Below are 21,335 nucleotides of genomic sequence, written 5' to 3'. Positions count from 1 at the left end.
CTCACTCGAAGAATTCTGAACGCCCTTCCTAATTATTTGGTTGAGACTGGAGGCAGGCAGCGAGGCACACCAAAAAGACGACAACAACCCCAGGGACCCTGCAGTCACTGCTGGCCTGGAGGAAGATGGGACACCAGGCCTGTCGCTGGGGCATGGTCAGCTCATGAGCCCGAAGGTCTCAGGAACAAGGGGCGTTGGCCAAGCTCCCCAGCCTGATTGTGGTCCCCTGCAGGAGTGGCTGAGGGAGTCTACACAAACTGCTCCGAGGCTGGGGCTTTAGCAGCTATGAGTGCCGACAGAGCCCCTGAGGAGGTGAATGGCCATCAGCCCAGCCAGAGTGGAGCCCTGCAGCCTGGTCTACCCTGGACACAATCCCTGATTTGTACCTGAGCCTGTACCTGAGATTACATTTCCCAGCCTCCTTTGCAGCTAGGTGTGGTCATGTGACTAAGTTCTAACCAACGGGATGTGAGCACAAAGTGATGTGCATAGCTTCAGTAAAGAAAAGGGCATGACCAGGCACAGTGGCTCACTCTGGTAATCCCAGCACTTTGGGAGTTTGAAACCAGCCTGGCCAAAATGGTGAAACCCTGCCTCTACTAAAAATACAAAAATTAGCCAGCATGGTAGCACACACCTGTAATCCTAGCTACTAGGGAGACTAAGGCAGGAGAATTGCTTGAGTCCAGTGGGTGGAGGTTGCAGTGAGCCAGGATCATGCCACTGTACTCCAGCCTGGGTGAAAGAGTAAGACTCAGTCTCAAAAAAAAAAAAAAAAAAAAAAGAAAGGGGCACGGTCTCCTTTGCCCCTCCCTTCTTCTTGCTGGCTAGATGGTAGGTGAAATGGCTGGAGTTCCAGCAGCCATTTTGGACCATGAAGCAATTCCAGGAATAGAAATTGATAGAAGAATGAGATAGGAGAAGCCTGGGTCCCAACATCATGGAGCCTCACAGACGTGAGAAATAAATTCTCATCTTTTTAAAGACATGAGTATTTGGAGTTTTCTCTTACTTGTGGCCAATACTATTCCTGTACTATCTTTTGGTTGGGGAGGGGTTGCAGTCGTTTACAGAGAGGTGGTGAGGGGACCTGCTATGGCGAAGGGCTGGGACAAGTCCTGACATGAGGTTGGTAATTCTTTTGCATAATACTAATTGCTGATGGGCATGTGTGAAACCCTTAGCCCAGGGCCCAGCACAGTTTAAGAGCGCAATAAATGTTATTTTATTTATTTTTCTTTTTGAGACGGAGTCTCGCTCTGTCACCCAGCCTGGAGTTCAGTGGCGTGATCCTGGCTCACTGCAACCTCCGCTTCCTGGATTAAAGTGATTCTCATGCCTCAGCCACCTAAGTAGCTGGGACCAAAGGTGTGTGCCACCACGCCCAGCTAATTTTGTGTTTTTAGTAGAGATGGGGCTTCAAATTTCACCATGTTGGCCAGGCTGGTCCACCCGAAATTCCAGGCGGTGGGCGGCCTCTGGGACTGACGCTCTGCAGATGGGTGGTGGGAGGAGGATGGAAATGATGTCATGTGGGAAAAGGTGGCCTAGAAGCATCTAGGGAAGAGAGTCTCACAAAACAGAGGCAGCGGCAGATGCAGGGCGCGATGGCTCACGCCTGTAATCCCAGCACTTTGGGAGGCCAAGGCGGGCGGATCACAAGGTCAGGAGATCGAGACCATCCTGGCTAACACGGTGAAATCACATCTCTACTAAAAATACAAAAAAATTAGCTGGGTGTGGTGGCGGGCACCTATAGTCCCAGCTACTCAGGAGGCTGAGGCAGGAGAATGGGGTGAACCCGGGAGGCGGAGCTTACAGTGAGCCGAGATCGCACCACTGCACTCCAGCCTGGGCAACAGAACGAGACTCCATCTCAAAAAATAAAATAAAATAAAATAAATAAATACAATAAAATAAAACAGAGGCAGGGCCCAGGGGCACCTCTGAGCCATCCTGCCATGACCTCAGCCTGAATCGGTGCTCGAGAAAATGGGCACCGAGGGATATTCCCCAAAACAACTGGCTCAGAGTCCCCAAAACGTCAGTATCGCGCCTGCTAAAGGCAGCGGGTGGCTGTCCTGGGCCAGGAGACAATGGTTTGCCTGTTTGCTAAAACGGTGTTATTGAGACAACTGTAGAATCTGAATGAAGTCTGTAGATTGGGGAATGGAACATAACAGAGTGAATTTTCTGACGTTGATACTCGTACTGTGGTTATGTAAGAGACTGGTCTTGTTCTTGGGAAACACATATGAAATATTTGGGCAAAGGGGCTTCAGGTCTGCAACTGTTCTCAAGTGGTTCAGAAAATAAAATACACATGAGAGAGAGAGAGGGGCAGAGAGAATGATGAAACAAACGTGGTAACATGTCAACAACCGGGGAATCTGGGTGAAGGAGTTCTTATATTATTATTGCACAACTGAAATTATTTCAAAATAAAAAGCTACAGAAACTTAAAAAACCAAAGTCAGTATCATGAATGAAAAAAGGCTGAGAGGCCGGGCACCATGGCTCATGCCTGTAATCCCAGCACTTTGGGAGGCCGAGGTGAGCAGATCACCTGAGGTCAGGAGTTTGAGACCAGCCTGACCAACATGGTGAAACCCCGTCTCTACTAAAAATACAAAAATTAGCCATGCATGGTGGTGGGCGCCTGTAATACCAGATACTCAGGAGGCTGATGCAGGACAATGGCTTGAACCCAGGAGGCGGAGGTTGCAGTGAGCTGAGATTGTGCCATTGCACTTTAGCCTGGGTGACAAGAGCAAAACTCCATCTCAGAAAAAACGAAAACAAAAACAAAAAAAACTGAGAACAGTTTCTGATTCCAGGAGACTATGTAGACCCAGGTAGTCATTGCAGACTCCCCTGGATCCGGGGAAAACCGGCTGCCATGACGGCAGCGGCTGGATGTGGCAAGTGAGCCTATGGACAGTGTCAGATGCCAGCACGGCCGTGTGAATTTCCTGGGTGTGGAGTCACAGGTGGACCTGCGGGAGATGTCCTTACTCTTTGGAGGTGCTCCCTGGATTTCTTGATGTCTGCAACCCTCTCCCATGTGGTTCCCCAAAAACACATTTATAGGGCCAGGTGCAGCGGCTCATGCCTGTAATCCCAGCACTTTGGGAGGCCGAGGTGGGCAGATCACCTGAGGTCGAGAGTTCGAGACCAGCCTGACCGATATGGGGAAACCCTGTCTCTACTAAAAATACAAAAATTAGGCGGGCTGTGGTGGCACGTGCCTGTAATCCCAGCTACTCAGGAGGCTGAGGCAGGAGAATCACTTGAATCCCGGAGGTGGAGGTTGCAGTGAACTGAGATCGTGCCACTGCACTCCAGCCTACGCAACAGAGGGAGACCCTGTCTAAAATACAAAAACATTTATAGGAGAGAGGGGGTGGGAGGAGGCCCATGGATCTGAATGGGGGCACACAGGAGAGGGGGTCGGAGGAGGCCCATGAGATCTGAACCGGGGCACACAGGGCTTCATGCATCCCCCAACTTCGCCCCAGCCCCCATTTCTCAACTTTTCTTTCTCTGGCCGCTAGATGTCTCTGTGTTGTCCAACCAGGCAGTGGTTTTCTTTTTCTTCTTTTTTTTAATAGAGACGGGGATCTCACTGTGTTGCCCAGGCTGGTCTCAAACTCCTGACCTCAAGTGATCCACCCACCTCGGCCTCCCAAAGTGTTGGAATTACAGGTGTGAGTCACCATACCCAGCCTTCATTTTAAAAAAAATGCTTAAAGTTTCTAGGATGGTGAATTAAACTTTGCCCTTCCTCTCTGACCCTCCTCTCTCCCACCCTGTGTTAAGGTGGCCTTTTCTGAAACGAGCTGCATCTCTGGTTTCCCCGGGGACCGCCCAGCCCACTTGACCTCTGCAGCAAAGCATTTTCCACCAGATGGGTCTCTGCTGCCCTCCCGTGGCCATCGGCAGTAGCGCGGACCAGGCCAACTGGTGGGCAGACACCTGACATGGGTTTTGTGGTCTCTCCTGTCCTAGTAGAGCTGGGGTCTGCAAAGACACAGAACCAATCGGACAGCGATTTACTTAAGGGATTGGCTCACATGACACACAGAAGACCCTCCGGGAGGCTGGCGCATGAAGGAATTAATTCACCAAGGGGATAATCCAAAACTCTCTCCAGGACCTGGCTGTTCAGCTGGAAAGTTAAAACACAACCCTTAAAGGGGCCGGGCACAGGGGCTCATGCCTATAATCCCAGCACTTTGGGAGGCCGAGGTGGGTGGATCACCTGAGGTCAGGAGTTTGAGACCAGCCTGGCCAACATGGTAAAACCCCCATCTCTACTAAATATACAAAATTTAGCCGGGCATGGTGGCGGGCACCTGTAATCCCAGCTACTTGGGAGGCTGAGGCAGGAGAATTGCTTGAACCCGGGAGGGGGAGGTTGCAGTCAGCCGAGATCTCACCATTGCACTCCAGCCTGGGCTACAAGAGCAAAACTCCGTCTCAACAAACAAACAAACAAAACAAACAAAACCACAACCCTTAGGACCGACAACCCAAAATTGCAACAGAGCAGAGCATTTACGTGAGGTGGACATGGGGGGAAGTGATGGGGTGGAGGAGTGTGTTGGAGGAGGGGAAAGGGCAGGGGTGAGGTCAGGGGGCTCTGGAGAGACCCTGTGGGGTAGACCATAGGACAGCTTGCTCTCTTTGGACCCTGTGTGAGTGTCCTGGGGCTCCCATAGCAAAATTGCCCCAAACTGGGGGCTTAAAATGACAGAAGTTTCTTCTCTCCTAGTTCTGGGGCCACAGAGTCCGAAATCAAGGATCTAGGGAGGCTGCTGCAGTCCCTCCGGAGGCTCTGGGGCTGTCTCCGGCTCCTGGCAGCTCTCCGTGCTCCTGGCTCACACTGCGCCGCTCCCGTCCCTGCCCCATGGCTGCATGGCCATCTCCCCTGGGTGTGTCTCTGTCTCCTCTTCTCATGAGGACCCCGGTGGTGGGATCAGGGCCCACCCTCCTCCGGCGCGACTCAGCCAATCACATCTGCAGCCACCCTGTCTCCAAATAAGGCCACACTCTGAGGTCCCCAGGGAGACATACATTTGGGGGGACACTCTCCCACCCAGCACAGCCCCCAAGAGTGAAGGAAGCAGAGAGCAGGAGAGGGACTTGACTGGCACTCAGCGACGGCTGCACGGCACAAAGGGGACACAGGACCCCAACACCCCACAACTTGGCACAGAAAGGGAGGAGCCACGCTGACAGTGGAACCCCAGGGGGCTACTTAGAGCCATCCCGTGGGAGGTTGTGGGGGTTCATGCCCCAGACAGAGAATGGGGACCCAGCAGGGACAGAGCTGGGGTGGTCCATGCGTTGTTCGGGGACTCCGGGGAACACAGGGCAGGGCATCTGCAAAGGGACGATTGGAGAGAGTGTGACGATGAGATCACTGGAGAAGCATGAGGAGGGGCCAGCCAGCCGGCACAGCCCAGTGGGCACCTGGGGATCAGTCACAGAGGGAAGCCGCCACCAGCCTGGGCCTGTGCACTGGGAATTTCAATGAGTTCTGGGTCCCCGCCCCAGCCTCTGTGTCTGTCCCTTCGCCCCCATGCCAGGGACTTACTTCTCCTAACTGAGTACTGTCATGAGCCCATTCTGCAGGGGAGGGGACTGAAGCCCAGAGAGGTCAGGGGACTTGCCCAAGGTCACACAGCAGAGCGGGGTCTGGGATTTGAACCTGTATTTAGCTGACCCTAAAGTCCTTGCTTTTATATATGCTTTAAAAACAAAACAAAACAAAAAACCCTTTCCATTTCCATAATGAAAGCCTCCAAACATACAAAGTAACGGAACAGCAGAGCAAGGCCTGGGCCGCTTCCTCTGCCCGCCTCCCATCCCGGTTCCTTACTGTCGTGATTTTTATGTTTCTTTTCTGAAGGTAAAGTGTCTACACATTGAGATATAGAAATCATACAATTAGTGGAATGTATTGGACTTGAGCTAGTCAATCTGACACGTGCATTTATATTTTCTTTCTGTGGTATCTTAATTGTCTTACTTTACTAACAGTGAGCAGATAATGCTTTTATAATAAGGGAAAAAACAATGCAATTATGATAAAAACGTGAAAGACGCTCCTTTGAGCTGGTTCCTTGCCCCACCCTGGGGAGCCCGAGTTTACTCTGTGCGTCTGCACCCCCCACCTGAGCTTTTCCATGTCCCGCCCACCTGAGACTAGACCCCAGAAAGGCCAGTGGCGGGCTCGGGGCAGGCAGCTTCCCTGAAGGGAGGGAGGAGCCCAGTGGGCAGGACCCACACATGTGGCTGCCCGCAGGCCTGAGCCTCCTAAATCTCTCCCTGCTACCTCCTGGGGAGCCCCAGCCACTAGCCCCATTCCACAAGAGCCTCCATCTTCAAAGGGAGAGTGTGGGCCTCTGTGGGGTGCCCTCTTCTCTGAGCAGCCCCTGAGCCAACACGAGGCTGGGGAGGCCAGCCTCAGGGAGGCATTGCCCGGGCAACCGGCTCCTCCTAGGGCCTGCCGTGGGCGGCCCCATCGCCTAGCAACCGGGTGGCAGCGTCCCTTGAGCCCAGGCCACACAGCTGCACCCAGCCCTGCCCAGCTCCTCCCAGGCCTGCAGGACTCCTGGGGCCCTGTCCTTATTCCCCAGCACCGGGACAGCCAAAGCTCTGGTCACAATGAACATCGTCTTCTCCAGGTGAGTGGGCCAGCGCCAGCCTGGCTGCGAGGGAGGTGGAAGTAGGGTTTTGAGGCCCGGTGCACCAACAAAGATGAGGGCAGCAGGGCCTGCTGCTTGGGGTGGGGGTGGGGGGTAAGGGGAGCTCTCCCTCCCACGCCGCCTCCACCTCCATCCAGCTCAGGGAAGACAGGGCTTGGGACTATAGAAGCTTCCAGAATCTGGCCTCCGTCTGCTTCTCCAGCATCACTGCCTGTGTATCTGGAGTAGTCAAATTCATCCCCTTTCCTTTCTCGCCTCCACCTGGAAAACCCCCATCACACCTCAACCCCAACCAGGCCTCCCCCTTCGTGGAGGCCCAGTCCACACTGCCCCGGCCCATGCCGTCCCAGCTCTCACAACCTGCCTGCCCTGCCCCGTTCATTTCCACGCCTGTTTCCTCTGAGGTTCCAATTCCAGGCAACCTCTCAAGCAACCAATGTGTTTTTATCTTTTATTTTTTTGAGATGGACTCTCACTCTGTAGCCCAAGCTGGAGTGCAGTGGTGCAATCTCGATCTCGGCTCACTGCAACCTCCATCTCCTGGGCTCAAGCGATTCTCATGCCTCAGCCTCCCAAGTAGCTGGGACTACAGGCGTGCTATTACGCCCGGTTAATTTTTTGTATTTTAGTAGAGACGGGGTTTCACCATGTTGCCCAGGGTGGTCTTGAACTCCTGAGCTCAGGCAATCTGCACACCTCGGCCTCCCAAAGAGCTGGGATGACAGGCGTGAGCCACTGTGCCCAGCCTGGATGTGTCATTAAAACGCAGCTTCTCAGGCCCCCTCCCAGGGATTCTGGTGCACATGCCTGGGTTTGGGGCCTGGGAGCCCCAGTGTTTGACTTCTGACCCCTGTGCTGCTGAATCAGGGGCTGTGAGGACCCTACCTGAGGGAACAGAGGCTGTGTCTGGCTGTGTGACCGGTAGCAAGATGCTTCACCTCTCTGGGCCTCAGTTCACTGCATTTTCACATGGTGATACCAGCAGCACCTTGCTTATAGGGCGGTGCATGCGGAGTGTTTTGCAGTGAGGGTGGCAAGAGAGTTAGGGTCTGTCGGGACAGAGGGCTGCTCCTCAGGGCGTTTCTCGAGTCAGGGATTTGATGAGAGGGTTGCACGGGGGACTTTGGTCACAGAGAGAGAGGCAGGGACAGTTACACGCTGGGGATGAGGGAAAGGAGAGGGCGTGAGGAGGCCCAGGAGAGGCCAGACCTCCCTGGCTGTCTTAGAAGCCTGAATGCGGTGGATCAGTCATCGCGCACCTGCTGCGGGGGGGCGCCGGATTGGGAGCCCTTAAAGGTGAGTCGGGGCCGAATGTGGTGGCTCATGCCTGTCATCCCAGCACTTTGGGAAGCCAAGGCAGGCAGATCACCTGAGGTCAGGAGTTCAAGACCAGCCTGGCCAACATGGTGAAACCCTGTCTCTACTAAAAATACAAAAATTAGCCAGGCATGGTGGCAGGCGCCTGTAATCCCAGCTACTCAGGAGGCTGAGGCAGGAGAATTACTTGAAACCAGGAGGCAGAGGTTGCAGTAAGCCAAGATCATACCACTGCACTCCAGCCTGGGTGACAGAGCAAGACTCTGTCTCAAAAAAAAAAAAAAAAAGGCCAGGTCTGCAGCCAAGCCCGCGTTTATATTCCTGCCCACTACTGACCAGCCCAGGCAGATCCCCCTCATCAGCCTCAATGGCCATGATGCTGCCACCTTGAGTGACAGCCTGTGGCATGTGCGTGCCACACCAGAGGCCGGCTGGTGGCAGATCCTGTTTTCATAGCTATTGTCTGCTCTTGGCATGACCGGGGCCCTGCATCTCTGCCCAGAATGGCTGCTCAGGTCCCCGCCTCCACAGGGACAGCCAGGTGAGGGTGATGGAGAATATCGTGGCCAACACCGAGAAGTACTTTGGGCAGTTCTGCTCGCTGCTGGCCGCCTACACGCGCAAGACGGCCCGACTGCGGGACAAGACGGACCAGCTGGTCAAGCAGCTCATCGACTTTGCCAACTCCGAGAACCCCGAGCTGCGGGCCACCATGAGGGGCTTCGCTGAGGACCTGGCCAAAGTGCAGGATTACCGGCAGGCCCAGGTGAGTGCTGCCGGCCCGGGTCTGGGATGCTGAGGGGTACCCAGGCTCCAATGCCAAGGTCAGGCCTGAGGGCTGCAGGAGCCCTGCTGTGGCCACAGCCAATGGGTGTGTCTCCAGAGACATCCACCGACAATGGACACTTACACCCTTTCCAGGGTCACCCTCCACCTGCAGGATTGAGAGCCTAGGAGGCTTTGCTGAGTCGGATGAAGGGTCAACAAAGCAAGGAAACCCAGGAAGCCAGCCCTGGGGGCTCCATGAACCCCTGAAGGAGACACATCCAAGGCCTATGAGGGCCGCGAGAAGGAACAGAAATCCTGGCGGGGAGTCAGGGGCAAGGAGGCTGCAGGGTGTTTAGGAAATAATTAAAAATAGAAATTCCTGCCAGCCCAGAAAAATCCTCACCATGAATTGTAGAAAAGAATAAAAAAGGGCCAGGTGCTCACACCTGTAATCTCAGCACTCTGGGAGGCCTAGGTGGACAGACTGTCTGAGCCCAGGAGTTTAAGATCAGCCTAGGCAACATAGCAAGACTCCATCTCTAAAATAAATAAATAAGCAGCTGTGGTCCCAGCTACTCAGAAGGCTGAGATAGGAGGATCATTTGAGCCTGGAAGGTCGAGGCTGGGGCCATGATCGTGCCTCTGCACTCTAGCCTGGGAGACAGTACGAGACTTTATCTCAAAAAATACCAAAAAACAAAGAATGGAACAGCTTTACAATTGAGTAAGCTTTAAACCAGATAGCAACGCATGTCATGGGCAGTCCAAGAAAGATCTCACAGACAGAAACGGCACTCTCTTCTCCAGGCAGGCAGACACAACCCACGGTGCCCATGTTCTCAAGACAGATGACAACTGTCCCCCAGTAAGAGGCCTTGACAACCCCATTTCTCACCAGTACATCCTAGTTTCACCTGGTAACGGGGTAGCCACCTGTACTAGCTAATTATCTTTATTTTATTAAAAAAAAATTTTTAAGAGATGGGGTTTCGCCATGTGGCCCAGGCTGGTCTTGAACTCCTGGGGTCAAGCTGTCCTCCCACCTCAGCCACCCAAAGTGCTGGGATTACAGGCGTGAGCCACCATGCCTGGCCTAGTTAATTACCTTTAACCAAAGGAAAAATAAAACTTCTCACGGCTCTGTGACAAGCAGGTGGCAGAGCTTGGAGCCAGGAGCCTACACTAAACTCCCACGGAGACCGGAGGAAGACCAGGGCACCAGGAGACAGGGTGCCATCTTCCTTGATGTCTACGCGTTCACAGAGACGGCTCCTGGCCCTCCCAAAGACATTCCCGATTGTAAAATTGGCAAGAGGCTGCTTTAGTTTTTTGTTGTTTTTTGTTTTCTGAGATGGAGTCTCGCTCTGTTGCCCAGGCTGGAGTGAAGTGTCACAATCTCAGCTCACTGCAACCTCCAGCCTTGCAGGTTCAAGCGATTCTCCTGCCTCAGCCTCCCAAGCAGCTGGGACTAGAGGCATGCACCACCATGCCCAACTAATTTTTTGTATTTTTAGTAGAGACGGGGTTTCACCATGTTGGCCAGGCTGGTCTTTAACTCCCGACCTCAGGTGATCTGCCCGCCTCGGCCTCCCAAAGTGCTGGGATTACAGGCATGAGCCATCGCGCCCAGCCCCACTGTGACTCTCAATAAAGTCTTGTCCCCAAAGCAAGGCTCAGTTTTCTCATCCGCAAAGTGGGTTTGTCATCGCCACCCTGTGTGGCAGTTGGGAGACGGGGCCAGGGCTGTCGTGTAGAGAGACTGAGCACACACCAGGGGCCTGTCCTGCCCTCCTCAGTGATGACACTCCCTGAGTTCTGGGCCAGGCACCATCTTCCTACTGTCCTGAAACCCTGGTGGGTGCATCCATGACCTCATTTGACAGGTGAGGCAATGAGGCTTTGAGAGACTGAATGCGTTGCTGGAGCCCTCGGGAGGCAGAGCCGGGCCCTGAACCCAGCTCCGTGCCTCCAACACACCGGGAAGAGGGAGGGCACCTCGCGCTCCACCTCCCCCCGCACAGCTCTGGACACGCGGCTCCCGGGTGCGAGCTCTGCTTTATATGCCCAGGCTGGAGGCAGGCAGCACCCTGTGCCCTTCGCTCAGATCCCCTGGTGTCCCCGCTCCCCCAGGTCGAGAGGCTGGAGACCAAGGTGGTCAACCCCCTGAAGCTCTACGGGGCACAGATCAAGCAGACACGGGTGAGCCGGGGCATCTCGGCGTGGGTGGCGTCCCTGTCTTGCCCTGTGGGCTCCCAGGAAACAACCCTCCTCCTTTTCTGCAGGCTGAGATCAAGAAATTCAAACATGTCCAAAATCATGAGATCAAACAACTGGAAAAACTGGAGAAACTGAGGCAGAAGTCACCCTCGGATCAGCAAATGATCGTATCCTTCCCTGGAAGTGGGGCCTGGGGCTGCCGGGCCAGGGTGTCCACTCACACTGATGTCTTCTGAGGTTTTCTTTGCCTGGGCCCGCTGGGCAGGGGCTGTGAAGGGGGCGGACCACCCCCCAACGGGGCTGCCTGGGCTTAACCTGGTTCCTTAACAGCACGTTTTTCAGTCCCAGGTGAGTGTCACATGTCTGTCTGGGGCAGGCAGAATCACACGTAGGAAATACACGACCTCACAAAACGGCCAGGTAGACTTTACCGGGGCTGAAGCAGGTGTGTGCAGGACCTTGCGCTTAGGATGGAAAAGCCAAAGTTACCAGTAAAAAGGGGCTCTGGGGGTCTGGAGACCTGGGCTCTGTCCCATCGTTGACAGCATCACTCCCTCCATGGGCCTCGGTTTCCCTGCCAGTTACTTGTTTAATGCTCACATCAGGTGGGCACTGCTAGCCTCATCGCCATTGTCTACAGGAGGAAACCAGGGCTCACAGAGACGCAGTTATGGGAGCTCGTGGGGCACAGCAGGTGGAAGGGACCCCGCATGCTGTCTGTCATACTGTCCTGCCCCGTGGGAAAGATGCAGGGGCCGGGAGGTAGAGTGAGAGCTGGAGGAGGGCTAGTCACCGCTGCTGTATGTGTAACTGATTTGTGACTGAGTGTGTGACCTCATCCAATGAGTGCCCCCCCTTTTTTTTTGAGAGACAGAGTCTCGCTCTGTTGCCCAGGCTGGAGGGCAAGTGGCAGAGTCTCGGCTCACTGCAACCTCCGCCTCCAGGGTTCAAGCGATTCTCCTACCTCACCCTCCCCAACAGCTGGGATTACAGGTGCCCACCACTGTGCCTGGCTAATTTTTATATTTTTAGCAGAGACGGGGTTTTGCCATGTTGGCCAGGCTGGTCTTGAACTCCTGACCTCAGGTGATCCACCTGCCTCAGGCCTCCAAAATGCTGGGATTACAGGCCCAGCCACAAAGAGTGCCCCTTGATGGAGCTAAGTCAGCGGTCCTCACCTGGGGGCATTTCACTCTCTGGCGATGTTTCTGGCTCACGATTGGAGAGCTCTGCTAGAATGTGTTAAGTTCTTCCCACTGTTGTGAAAAATGACGACGGACTCTCACCGTTCAGGAGGTTAGAGGTTCACCGTGGGCCCACTGGGCCAAATCAAGGTGTGGAAAGGGCTGGTTCCTTCTGGAAGTTCCAGGGAGAGTCTGCACCCTCGCCTTTTCCAGCTTCCAGAGGCCACGCACATCCCTTGGCTCATGGCCCCTCCCCTGTCTTCAAGCTGGCAGCCTGCACCTTCCCTCTGTAGTCACATCTTTCCCCTGACCTGCCCGTCTCCCTCTTCCACTTGAAAGGACCCTTTGATTGCACTGCTTGTAGCAGATAATCCAGGATCATCTCCCATGGCAAGGACGGCTGATTAGCAACCTTCATTCCACCTGCTACCCTAACTCCCCGTTGCCTTGGAAGGGGCATATTGACAGGTGCCAGGGATTAGGATGTAGACATCTCTGGGGGGCCGTTATCCTACCTACCACCTGGCATCCAGTGGGAAGATGCTGCCAGGGGTGCTGCTAAACCTCCCACAGTGCCCCGGACACTAGTGCCCAGCGTGGGGAGTCCTGACCTACACGAATGCGGGTCACAGCCCTGCCCGAGCACCTCCGGATTCTATCCTGGATCATACCTGGGTCACCCACCGTCTCTGCAGCCATTTGTTTGAGTGACAACAGCTTTCCCTTCTTTCCTGAGGGCTTCCTAGATGCCAGCCCCCAGCTGTCTCTTCCCATCTCAGGCGTTTCACAAACACGAAGGTGGTTTTAAGTCCCCATTTTAAAGAGGAATCTGAAACCAAGAAAGGTGACTTACCCAAGGTCACACAGGCAGTTAAGTGGCAAATTTCAAACGCAGCTCCAAGGTGTTTGACTCTAAAAGCCAGATTCTTCATGTCTGGGCTTGGCATGGAGTAAGCGTCTATAGATGTTGATCAAAGGAACGAAAGAGTTAATTACCTAAATGTGTTTCTCATGCAGAAATTAATTATCAATGAACGTGGAGCACCTGTCCTAAGGGCTCAGCAGGTGCTGCTGTTTAATTTTTACAACAGCCCTGCTAAGCAAGTCTCATTACTGTCTTCTGTTTACAAGCATGGAAATTGAGGCTCAGAGAGGGTAAGTGACTTGCCTGAGGTCACACAGCTAGCAAGCAGGTGTGTCTCACTCCAGTGACTGCTCCTTCAGCCGGGGTCCTACTCAGCCATTCCTTTGATGACCAAATTAGCAAGAAACGTCCCTTGAGGCAGGAGAACTGGCCTGAGAGAAGGGTTTAGAGACAGAGTGATTCAGAAAGGTGTCTAAGGGCCAGAAGCACCCCCATGACACTTTCTACCTCTTGTGTCCCTGGGGCCAGGCAGAGACCAGAGTGCAGAGGGCCGCTGTGGACTCCAGCCGCACCACCCTCCACCTGGAGGAGACTGTGGATGCCTTCCAGAGGCAGAAGCTCAAGGACCTGCAGGTGAGGGTGGTTGGCCGGGATGGGAGGTGCCCTGGGCTGCCTTGTGTGTGTGCATGCACGTGTGTACACGTGTCTATGTGCATGCATCAGTATGAGTGTGTATGGGTCTGTGTACACGTGTGAGCACTGGCAGGCGTGAGTGAGATTATGCCCACACAGGCTCCCGGCACAGTTAATCCTAGCCACAGGGCATCAGAGGCTGGTGCTCAGGGCAGCTGTCCCAGCACAGCCGGAAGCCACTGGGTGGCCCTAGGTCCAGCTCCTAGCCAGGAAGAGTTTGTCTGCCTCCACACACACTCCCCACTTCCTCTCCACACAGGATGGCTCTAACCTCTTTTTCTCCTCACAGCTCTAAACCCCCTCCCTGAACAAGCCACGTTAAGGCCCAGCAGCTGGGTGTGGGTGCCTTCCTCCTGCCACCCAGATCCCCACCCCAGCGCCCCAGAGCCCCAGCTCTTACAAAAGGAGCTCAGAGAGGCGGGGTCTTTCGGGACTAGCTGATCGCAGAGATTCCTTCCCCAGCTCTTGAGCCCTCGCTAGTCCATTCTCCAAAGGTGCACACCACCCTGGGGATTTTATTTTATTTTATTTTTTTTAGATGGAGTCTCACTTGGTTGCCCAGGCTGGAGTGCAATGGTATGATCTCCACTCACTGCAACCTTCGCCTCCCGGGTTTAAGTGATTCTCCTGCCTCAGCCTCCCAAGTAGCTGAGATTATAGGCATGTACCACCACGCCCAGCTAATTTTTGTATTTTTAGTAGAGAGTGGGGGAGGTGGTCTCACCATGTTGGCCAGGCTGGTCTCGAACTCCTGACCTCAACTGATCCACCCACCTTGGCCTCCTAAAGTGCTGGGATTATAGGTGTGACCCACCGCGCCTACCCCAGGGATCTCTTAAAAGGCAGGTCCAATTCATCATCGCTGGGCTGAGTACCCTCTGGTGGCTCCCCTTGTTCTAAGGATTAGAACCAAAATCCCTTCCAGGCTCCTGAAGCCCTGGCTCAGGCCTGCGGCCTCATCCTGCCCGTGGCACTCCAAGCTCCAGTGCACAGAGCCCATTCCTACCCGAGGCCTTTGCAGGGTTGTGCCTTGATCTGCGTCCAGTCGGTGACTCCTTCTCCTTCGGCTTCAACCTCATTCTTTGGGGAAAGTCACCCGGACCCAAGACTGGTCAGGCCCCTTGTTTATACACCCTACTCTGCTCCCACGGGGCTGCCATCCCAGGTGGAATGGTTAATTGTGTATTCAATTCACATGTTACTTTAACAAGTGTGGAATGCACACCTACTGCGTGCCAGGTGCTGTGCCTGATGCTGGGTACACCATGCCCAACAAACAAGGTCCCTGAGCTCACGGAGTTGACACCGTTGGGGCAGGAGGAGATGGATGGATCATGTGGTCTGTGGTGTGCTGTGTGCCATCCATCACATTCATCACGTCGTGGAGCAGAGAAGCCTGTGAGGTCACTGTGTGACACACTGCATGTCAGTGCTACAGGACAGGACCCCTGCCGGATCCCAGCCACAGGGTCCAGGGCCTGGCACCTAGTGGGTATTCAGTAAATGCTTGTGGAATGAACGAATGAGTGAATGCCTGCATGAATGAATGCACAAGGGAATGAAGCGTCAGTGATTAGTGCTCACGCTGCCTACATGGCAAGGAGGACCTGAAACAGTGGGCAGACATTATTCAGCACCTGATGTGTCTGGGGCTGGGTGGGCAGCACCAGAGAGCATGGACCACACGGTTCTCCAGGTCAGGGGCCAACAGAAGCACAGTTTAAAAGTGGGAGTGCTTTCAAGTTCTGGGATTAAATTTGTAAGAGATGTGAATCCAAACCATGCCTTGAAAGCCCTTCACATTTCAAAAGAGATAAAAGCAAGAACTTGAGCTAATCATCACCACCTGTCTTAGTCCATCCAGCCTGCGCCAACACAATACTTTAAGCTGGGTGATTTATAAACAACAGAAGTTTATTTCTCACGGTGTTGGAGGCTGGGGAGTCCAAGACCGAGGCTCCAGCAGATTCAGCATCCGAGGAGGGCCTGTTCCCCATGGCTGGTGCCTGCTATGAGTCCGCATGTGGCAGAAGTGGCAGAAAAGCTCCCTCCAGTCTGTTTTACAAGGGCACTAATCCCATTCATGAAAGTGGAGCCCTCCTGCGGATCACTTGAGGTCAGGAGTTCGAGACCATCCTGGCCAACATGGTGAAACCCTGTCCCTACTAAAAAATACAAAAATTAGCCAGGCGTGGTGGCACACGTCTGTAATCCCAGCTATTCAGGAGGCTGAGGCAGGAGAATCGCTTGAACCTGGGAGGCGGAGATTGCAGTGAGCCGAGATCACACCACTTCACTCCAGCTTGGGTGACAGAGGGAGACTCCATCTCAAAAAAAAAAAAAGCCTCCTGTGAAGAGATCTCCAGGACCGATTGTTAGCAGGGGAAAAGCAAGCTCAGACGAGAGTGAAAAAGGGAGAAGAGAAGAGAATACTGGCTTATCGAAGGAAACAAGGCGGGAATACACAGAAACTTCTCAGCGTGATCTCAGGAGGCAGAGGGGAAGTGAAAGAAGGGAACAGGACGGAGGATGGAGAGCATGTCTCCTCAGTTGACACTTTGGCATACTTTATATTTATTTATTTATTTACTTACGTACTTAGTAGAGACAGGATTTCACCATGTTGCCCAGGCTGGTCTTGAACTCCTGGGCTCAAGTGATCCTCCTGACTCAGCCTCCCAAAGTACTGAGATTACAGGCATTAGCCACTGTGCCTGACCAATAGTTTTGATTTTTGAACCATGCAAATGTGTTCTCTATGAAAGAAAAATAAGTTTAAAATAACATGTCGAAACTCCCCACCTGGGGCCTGTCCCCACACGGACAGCCCTCCTCACCCCCACCCCATCTGCCTGCATCCCAGGCTTCCCTGGGCTCTTTCTCACTGCGATGCTTACATTCTTTGGGTTTCTCTCCCCACAGAAATTTTTTTGTGACTTTGTAACTATTGAGATGGTTTTCCATGCCAAAGCGGTGGAGGTGTATTCTAGCGCCTTCCAGACCCTGGAGAAGTATGACCTGGAGAGGGACCTACTGGTGAGTCACAGACACCCCATTTCCTATATGGTGGAGTGGGGCAGAGTTTCATTTTGGTTTTGTCTTGATAGAAGTCGTTTTTGTTGGTAACATTTCACAACTTTTCTAACTTTGAAGACTCATGCTGATGAAGCGTTGTCAATATCTGCCCCTGGGTGGGTGCCAAAGTGAGGATAATTTTTCTTAACGCTATTTGGAACATCAACATATTCATCATCACTGGGGTGTTTAAAAACAAATGGGTCGGCGGGGGCATGGTGGTTCACGCCCGTAATCCCAGCACTTTGGGAGGCCGAGGTGGGCGGATCACCTGAGGTCAGGAGTTCGAGGCCAGGCTGGCCAACATTGTGAAATTCTGTCTCTACTAAAATACAAAATTAGCCAGGCGTGGTGGTGGGCACCTGCAATCCCAGCTACTCGGGAGGCTGAGGCAGGAGAATCGCTTGAACCCGGGAGTTGGAGGTTGCAGTGAGCCGAGATCGTGCCACTGCACTCCAGCCTGGGCGACAGAGCAAGACTCCATCAAAAAAAAAAAAAAACAAAAAAAACACACAAATGGATCAACAACAATAAAAAGCATTTCCTGGCCGATGCTTGATGTAGTTTTGAAATAGAAAGAAGTGCTTTTTATCCCCATCTGATCTGGTTAAAATCTAGAATGAGCTGTTTGCGTTATCTGTAACACCCTTCCGCAAGCCTAGTATTGTAAAGCAACAATCAGTTATCATGATTCTTTTCTGTGGGTCTGGAGTTCATGGGGCTTACCTGGGCAGTTCTCAGGTGGAGGCTTCATGTGGCTGCCATTGGTCAGAGGCCGGGGCTGTCTTTTCTTAGCTTTCCTCCCTCTTGTCTAGCAGAAGGTGGCTGTCATCTGAGCACAGGACAGGCCACGAGATTTGCAGGGCCCACTGCAAAATGAAAATGTGGGGCGCATCAACAATTACTAAGATCTTCATGACAGCAGCATCAGAGTGCTAAGCCAAGCACAGGGTCCTTCTGGGCGTGGAGCCCCAGGCAACTGTGTGAGCTACACCCCACAAAGCCTGCCATCCCTGGGTCTTCCTCGGGGTCTACGGCCACAGTGGCTGCCTACGGCTTTTCCATGGGGCCTGGGCTTCCTCACAGCAGCTGGTTCCAAGAGGGAGTGTCACCAGTTTTTTTTTTTTTTTTTTGAGACGGAGTCTCGCTGCGTCACCCAGGCTGGAGTGCAGTGGCACTATCTCGGCTCACTGCAAGCTCCGCCTCCCGGGTTCACACCATTCTCCTGCCTCCGCCTCCCGAGTAGCTGGGACTACAGGCGCCCTCCATCACGCCCAGCTAATGTTATGTATTTTTAGTAGAGACGGGGTTTCACTGTGTTAGCCAGGATGGTCTCGATCTCCTGACCTCGTGATCTGCCTGCCTCGGCCTCCCAAAGTGCTGGGATTACAGGTGTGAGCCACCGCGCCCGGCACTCAATCACCTTTTATGACCTAACTTCAGCAGTAACCTAGTGTGGCTTTGCCATATTCCATTTGTTAGAAGTGAATCTCTGAGGCTGCCTGTATTCAAGGGGAGAGGAGTTTGATTCCAGCTCCTGATGGGGGAAGCATCAGATCACCTGAGTTACCAGTAAGCCTTAAAACTACCATGAGAGGTTTGATGCAGGTCAGAGGGGCTCTCTCGCATTCACTCACTTCACAATATTCTTTTTAGGGGAAAGGGGGATCTCGAATCCAGCTGTTTTCCTGTGTGATGATGGTCATGTTACCTGGCCTCTCTGGGCCTCTCCCATCTGTAAAATGGGGTGATAATGCCCACTCACCGGGCTGCTGTAGATTATGTGAAATAAGAAACAGGAAGCTCCCGGAGAGGACTGTGGAGTTCCACGAACATTAGCTGTCTCGGGCTTTCTCGTCCCCGCCGTCTTTCCATCCCACTCCCCCAACCCACGCTGTGTTTTCCCATTGGATCCGACCCACCCTGGTCTCTCCCCGGCAGGATTTTAGAGCCAAGATGCAAGGAGTTTATGGGCATTATGACACTCAGCTGCTTGCCAACACCAACCCCTCTCCATCTGTTCTTCAGTCTCTCGCCAGCCAGGTGAGTGTGTGGGTGGGGGGGGGGGGGTTACACCTAAAATGACTTGCACGGCCTGGGGGGCCCGTGGTAGTAACCCCAGGGATTAGAGGAGGGTGGCTGAGAACTCGAATTTGAAATGGGAGGCTGAGGAGGCAGGGGTGGTGGGAGCGTGGAGGGCTGCCCAGGGGTCTGACTAGAACTTTGCCTTGAAGTAGAATGAAGCTGGGCACGGTGGCTCATGCCTATAATCCCAGCACTTTAGGAGGCTGAGGTGGGAGGATCACTTGAGGTCAGGAGTTCGAGACCAGCCTGGCCAACATGGTGAAACCCCCATCTCTACTAAAAAAAAAAAAAGCAAAAATTAGCCGGGTGTGGTGGTGTATGCCTGTAATCCCAGCTACTTGGCAGGCTGAGGCAGGAGAATCGCTTGAGCCCAGGAGGCAGAAGTTGCAGTGAGCCGAGATCGTACCATTGCACTCCAGCCCGGGTTACAGAGCGAGACTCTGTCTCAGAAAAAGAAAAAAAAAAGTAGAATCAATGAAGCCACGTCACCCAGTGTGGTAGGCCACACGGTCCCTGCCGTGGCTGCCATGAGTCCTGAGCACTCCCTGGAGGCACTCTGAGGTATTGCCACTTGAGAAACAGAGGCCCCCAGTCAGGTCCACACCTCCATCCCAGCCCGTGGGCCCGCGGGTTCCAGAATCCAGGGTTCCTCAGAGGTTAGGGAGGTGATTAGGTACATACATTAGATGTTACCTTACAGTCCCAGGAAGGCCTGTCATCAGGTGCATTTATATTTCTGCAGGGAACTCTGCAGGTCCAGCTGAGTAGGGCAAATGAAGACCCTGAACATCCTCATGCCAATCATGGCAGGTTTAGTCTCTGTGAGTGGGTGGTTAAGGGGCAGCCAGCCCACTGTGTGTGTGGGCAGGGTGGGCATCTCATGCTTCCAGGACATTCTCTCTAAGGACGTAGGGTAAGTGCAATCCCAAGCCGTTTAAAATAATCCCAGACTGCCTGGAGGCTTTGTTCTTATTTTCTGATTCTTTTTTCTTTGTCTTTGTTGGATTGTGTTAATTCAAAGACCTTGTCTTCAAGCTCTGAATTTCCTTCTTCTACTTGTTCAGTTCTATTGCTGAGACTTTCCAGAGCATTTTGCATTTCTGTAAGTGTATCCAATGTTTCCTGAAGTTTTGATTGTTTTTCTTTATGCTATTTCTTGGTCCGAGCCCACTGCTCCTGGCGGTGTGACCTTGGGAAAGTCTCCTAGCCTCTCTGTGCCTTAGAGTCCTCGCCTGCAGAGTGGCTTAGAACAGTAACCTCCGTGTAGGGCTGTGCTGAGTATCAGATGAACAGATCTATACGAAGCATAGAAAACCCGGCCTGTTGCGCAACAAACACTCGAGACTTGTTGCTGCCATTATCATTACTGATGTTGCTGTTGTTTTATTATTATTATTTAGAGTGCTCAGAGCACCATATGGAGCCCAGGAAAAGAAGGGGAGGAGAGTGAGGACAACTCCATGGAGGAGGCCCCCGTGGAGGACCTCAGGGCACTGGGGCAGGGACCCCATAAGAGAGAACTGCCCACAACAGTCAGAAGAACTTAGCTGGCCTTGGATCCTCAGGTGGGCTCTGCTGTGTGCCCTCAGGCAGGCCACGTGTCCTCTGAGCCTCAGTTTCCTCATCTGTACAACAGGGCCAATATCACTCACTTCACAGGTTCCTCTGGGGGATCGCTGTGCCTGGCATATAGTAGGTGTTCAATAAATGCCCTGTGACTCTCAGCTTAAGCCCGGCTCTCTCGTCCTGCCTTTAGTCCGGGGGCTCGGGTGGGGTGTGCCTGCCCCTGTGTTCATGTTGCAAGCACAGTAGTTTCCTTTCCTGGGCTGCCTTGACAAAGCACCACTGCCTGGGCAGCTCAAACCACAGAAAATCACTCTCCTGTGTTCTGGAACCCAGAAATCTGCGAGCAAGGGGTCAGTAGGGCTGTTTCTTTTTGGAGGCTCAGAGGGAGCACCCATCCCAGGCCCCCTCCAGCTTCCAGTGGCTCCTGTCCTTGGCACGCCTGGGCTTGTTGCCACATCCCCCGGGCCCTGCCTTCCTCTTCATGTGGTGTTCTCCCAGTGTGCACTTGAGCCTGTGTCCACACCTCCCCCTCCTATAAAGGACGCCCATCATCAGAGGCCCACCTCACTCCAGGATGGCCTCATCTTGACTAATTATATCAGCAAGGACCCCATTTCCAAATAAGGTCACATTCTGAAGTAGGGGGGCGGGTAGGACTTCAACATAGACCTTTGGGGGCAAAATTCAGCCCGTAACACATGGACGTGATGTGCAGGGATGCTCTTGGGACAAAGATTGTCACAGAAGTCCACAGAGGTCACAGGGGGATGAAAGTGTAGAGAGGGTTGGGGTGTGTGGACTGGGGGGCTGTCTGCTGGGGCCCCTGGTGCACAGCCGGGGAGCTAATCCTCT

At 53.4% G+C, this 21,335-nt stretch overlaps 1 protein-coding gene across 2 annotated transcripts; it reads left to right on the top strand.

The window, feature by feature from the left end:
* The first annotated feature begins 6,416 nt into the window (after nucleotides 1–6,416).
* On the top strand, nucleotides 6,417–20,636 carry CIBAR2 (CBY1 interacting BAR domain containing 2). Of its 2 annotated transcripts, none has more exons than XM_034940849.3 (9): nucleotides 6,417–6,692; nucleotides 8,562–8,796; nucleotides 10,929–10,997; nucleotides 11,081–11,182; nucleotides 11,358–11,363; nucleotides 13,593–13,697; nucleotides 16,680–16,793; nucleotides 18,774–18,875; nucleotides 20,318–20,636. In XM_034940849.3, the coding sequence occupies exons 1-9, from the start codon at nucleotides 6,673–6,675 to the stop codon at nucleotides 20,462–20,464; spliced, it is 900 nt and encodes a 299-aa protein (XP_034796740.3). In that variant the 5' UTR covers nucleotides 6,417–6,672; the 3' UTR covers nucleotides 20,465–20,636. The 2 variants fall into 2 exon arrangements, with proteins under 2 accessions (XP_034796740.3, XP_003820905.4); XM_003820857.6 differs by having other exon boundaries at nucleotides 19,660–20,441.
* Nucleotides 20,637–21,335: the final 699 nt, after the last annotated feature.

The sequence above is a fragment of the Pan paniscus genome, chromosome 18, assembly GCF_029289425.2.
Source record: "Pan paniscus chromosome 18, NHGRI_mPanPan1-v2.0_pri, whole genome shotgun sequence".
NCBI classification, from domain to species: domain Eukaryota; kingdom Metazoa; phylum Chordata; class Mammalia; order Primates; family Hominidae; genus Pan; species Pan paniscus.
This window is presented reverse-complemented; position numbering and strand designations above follow the sequence as displayed.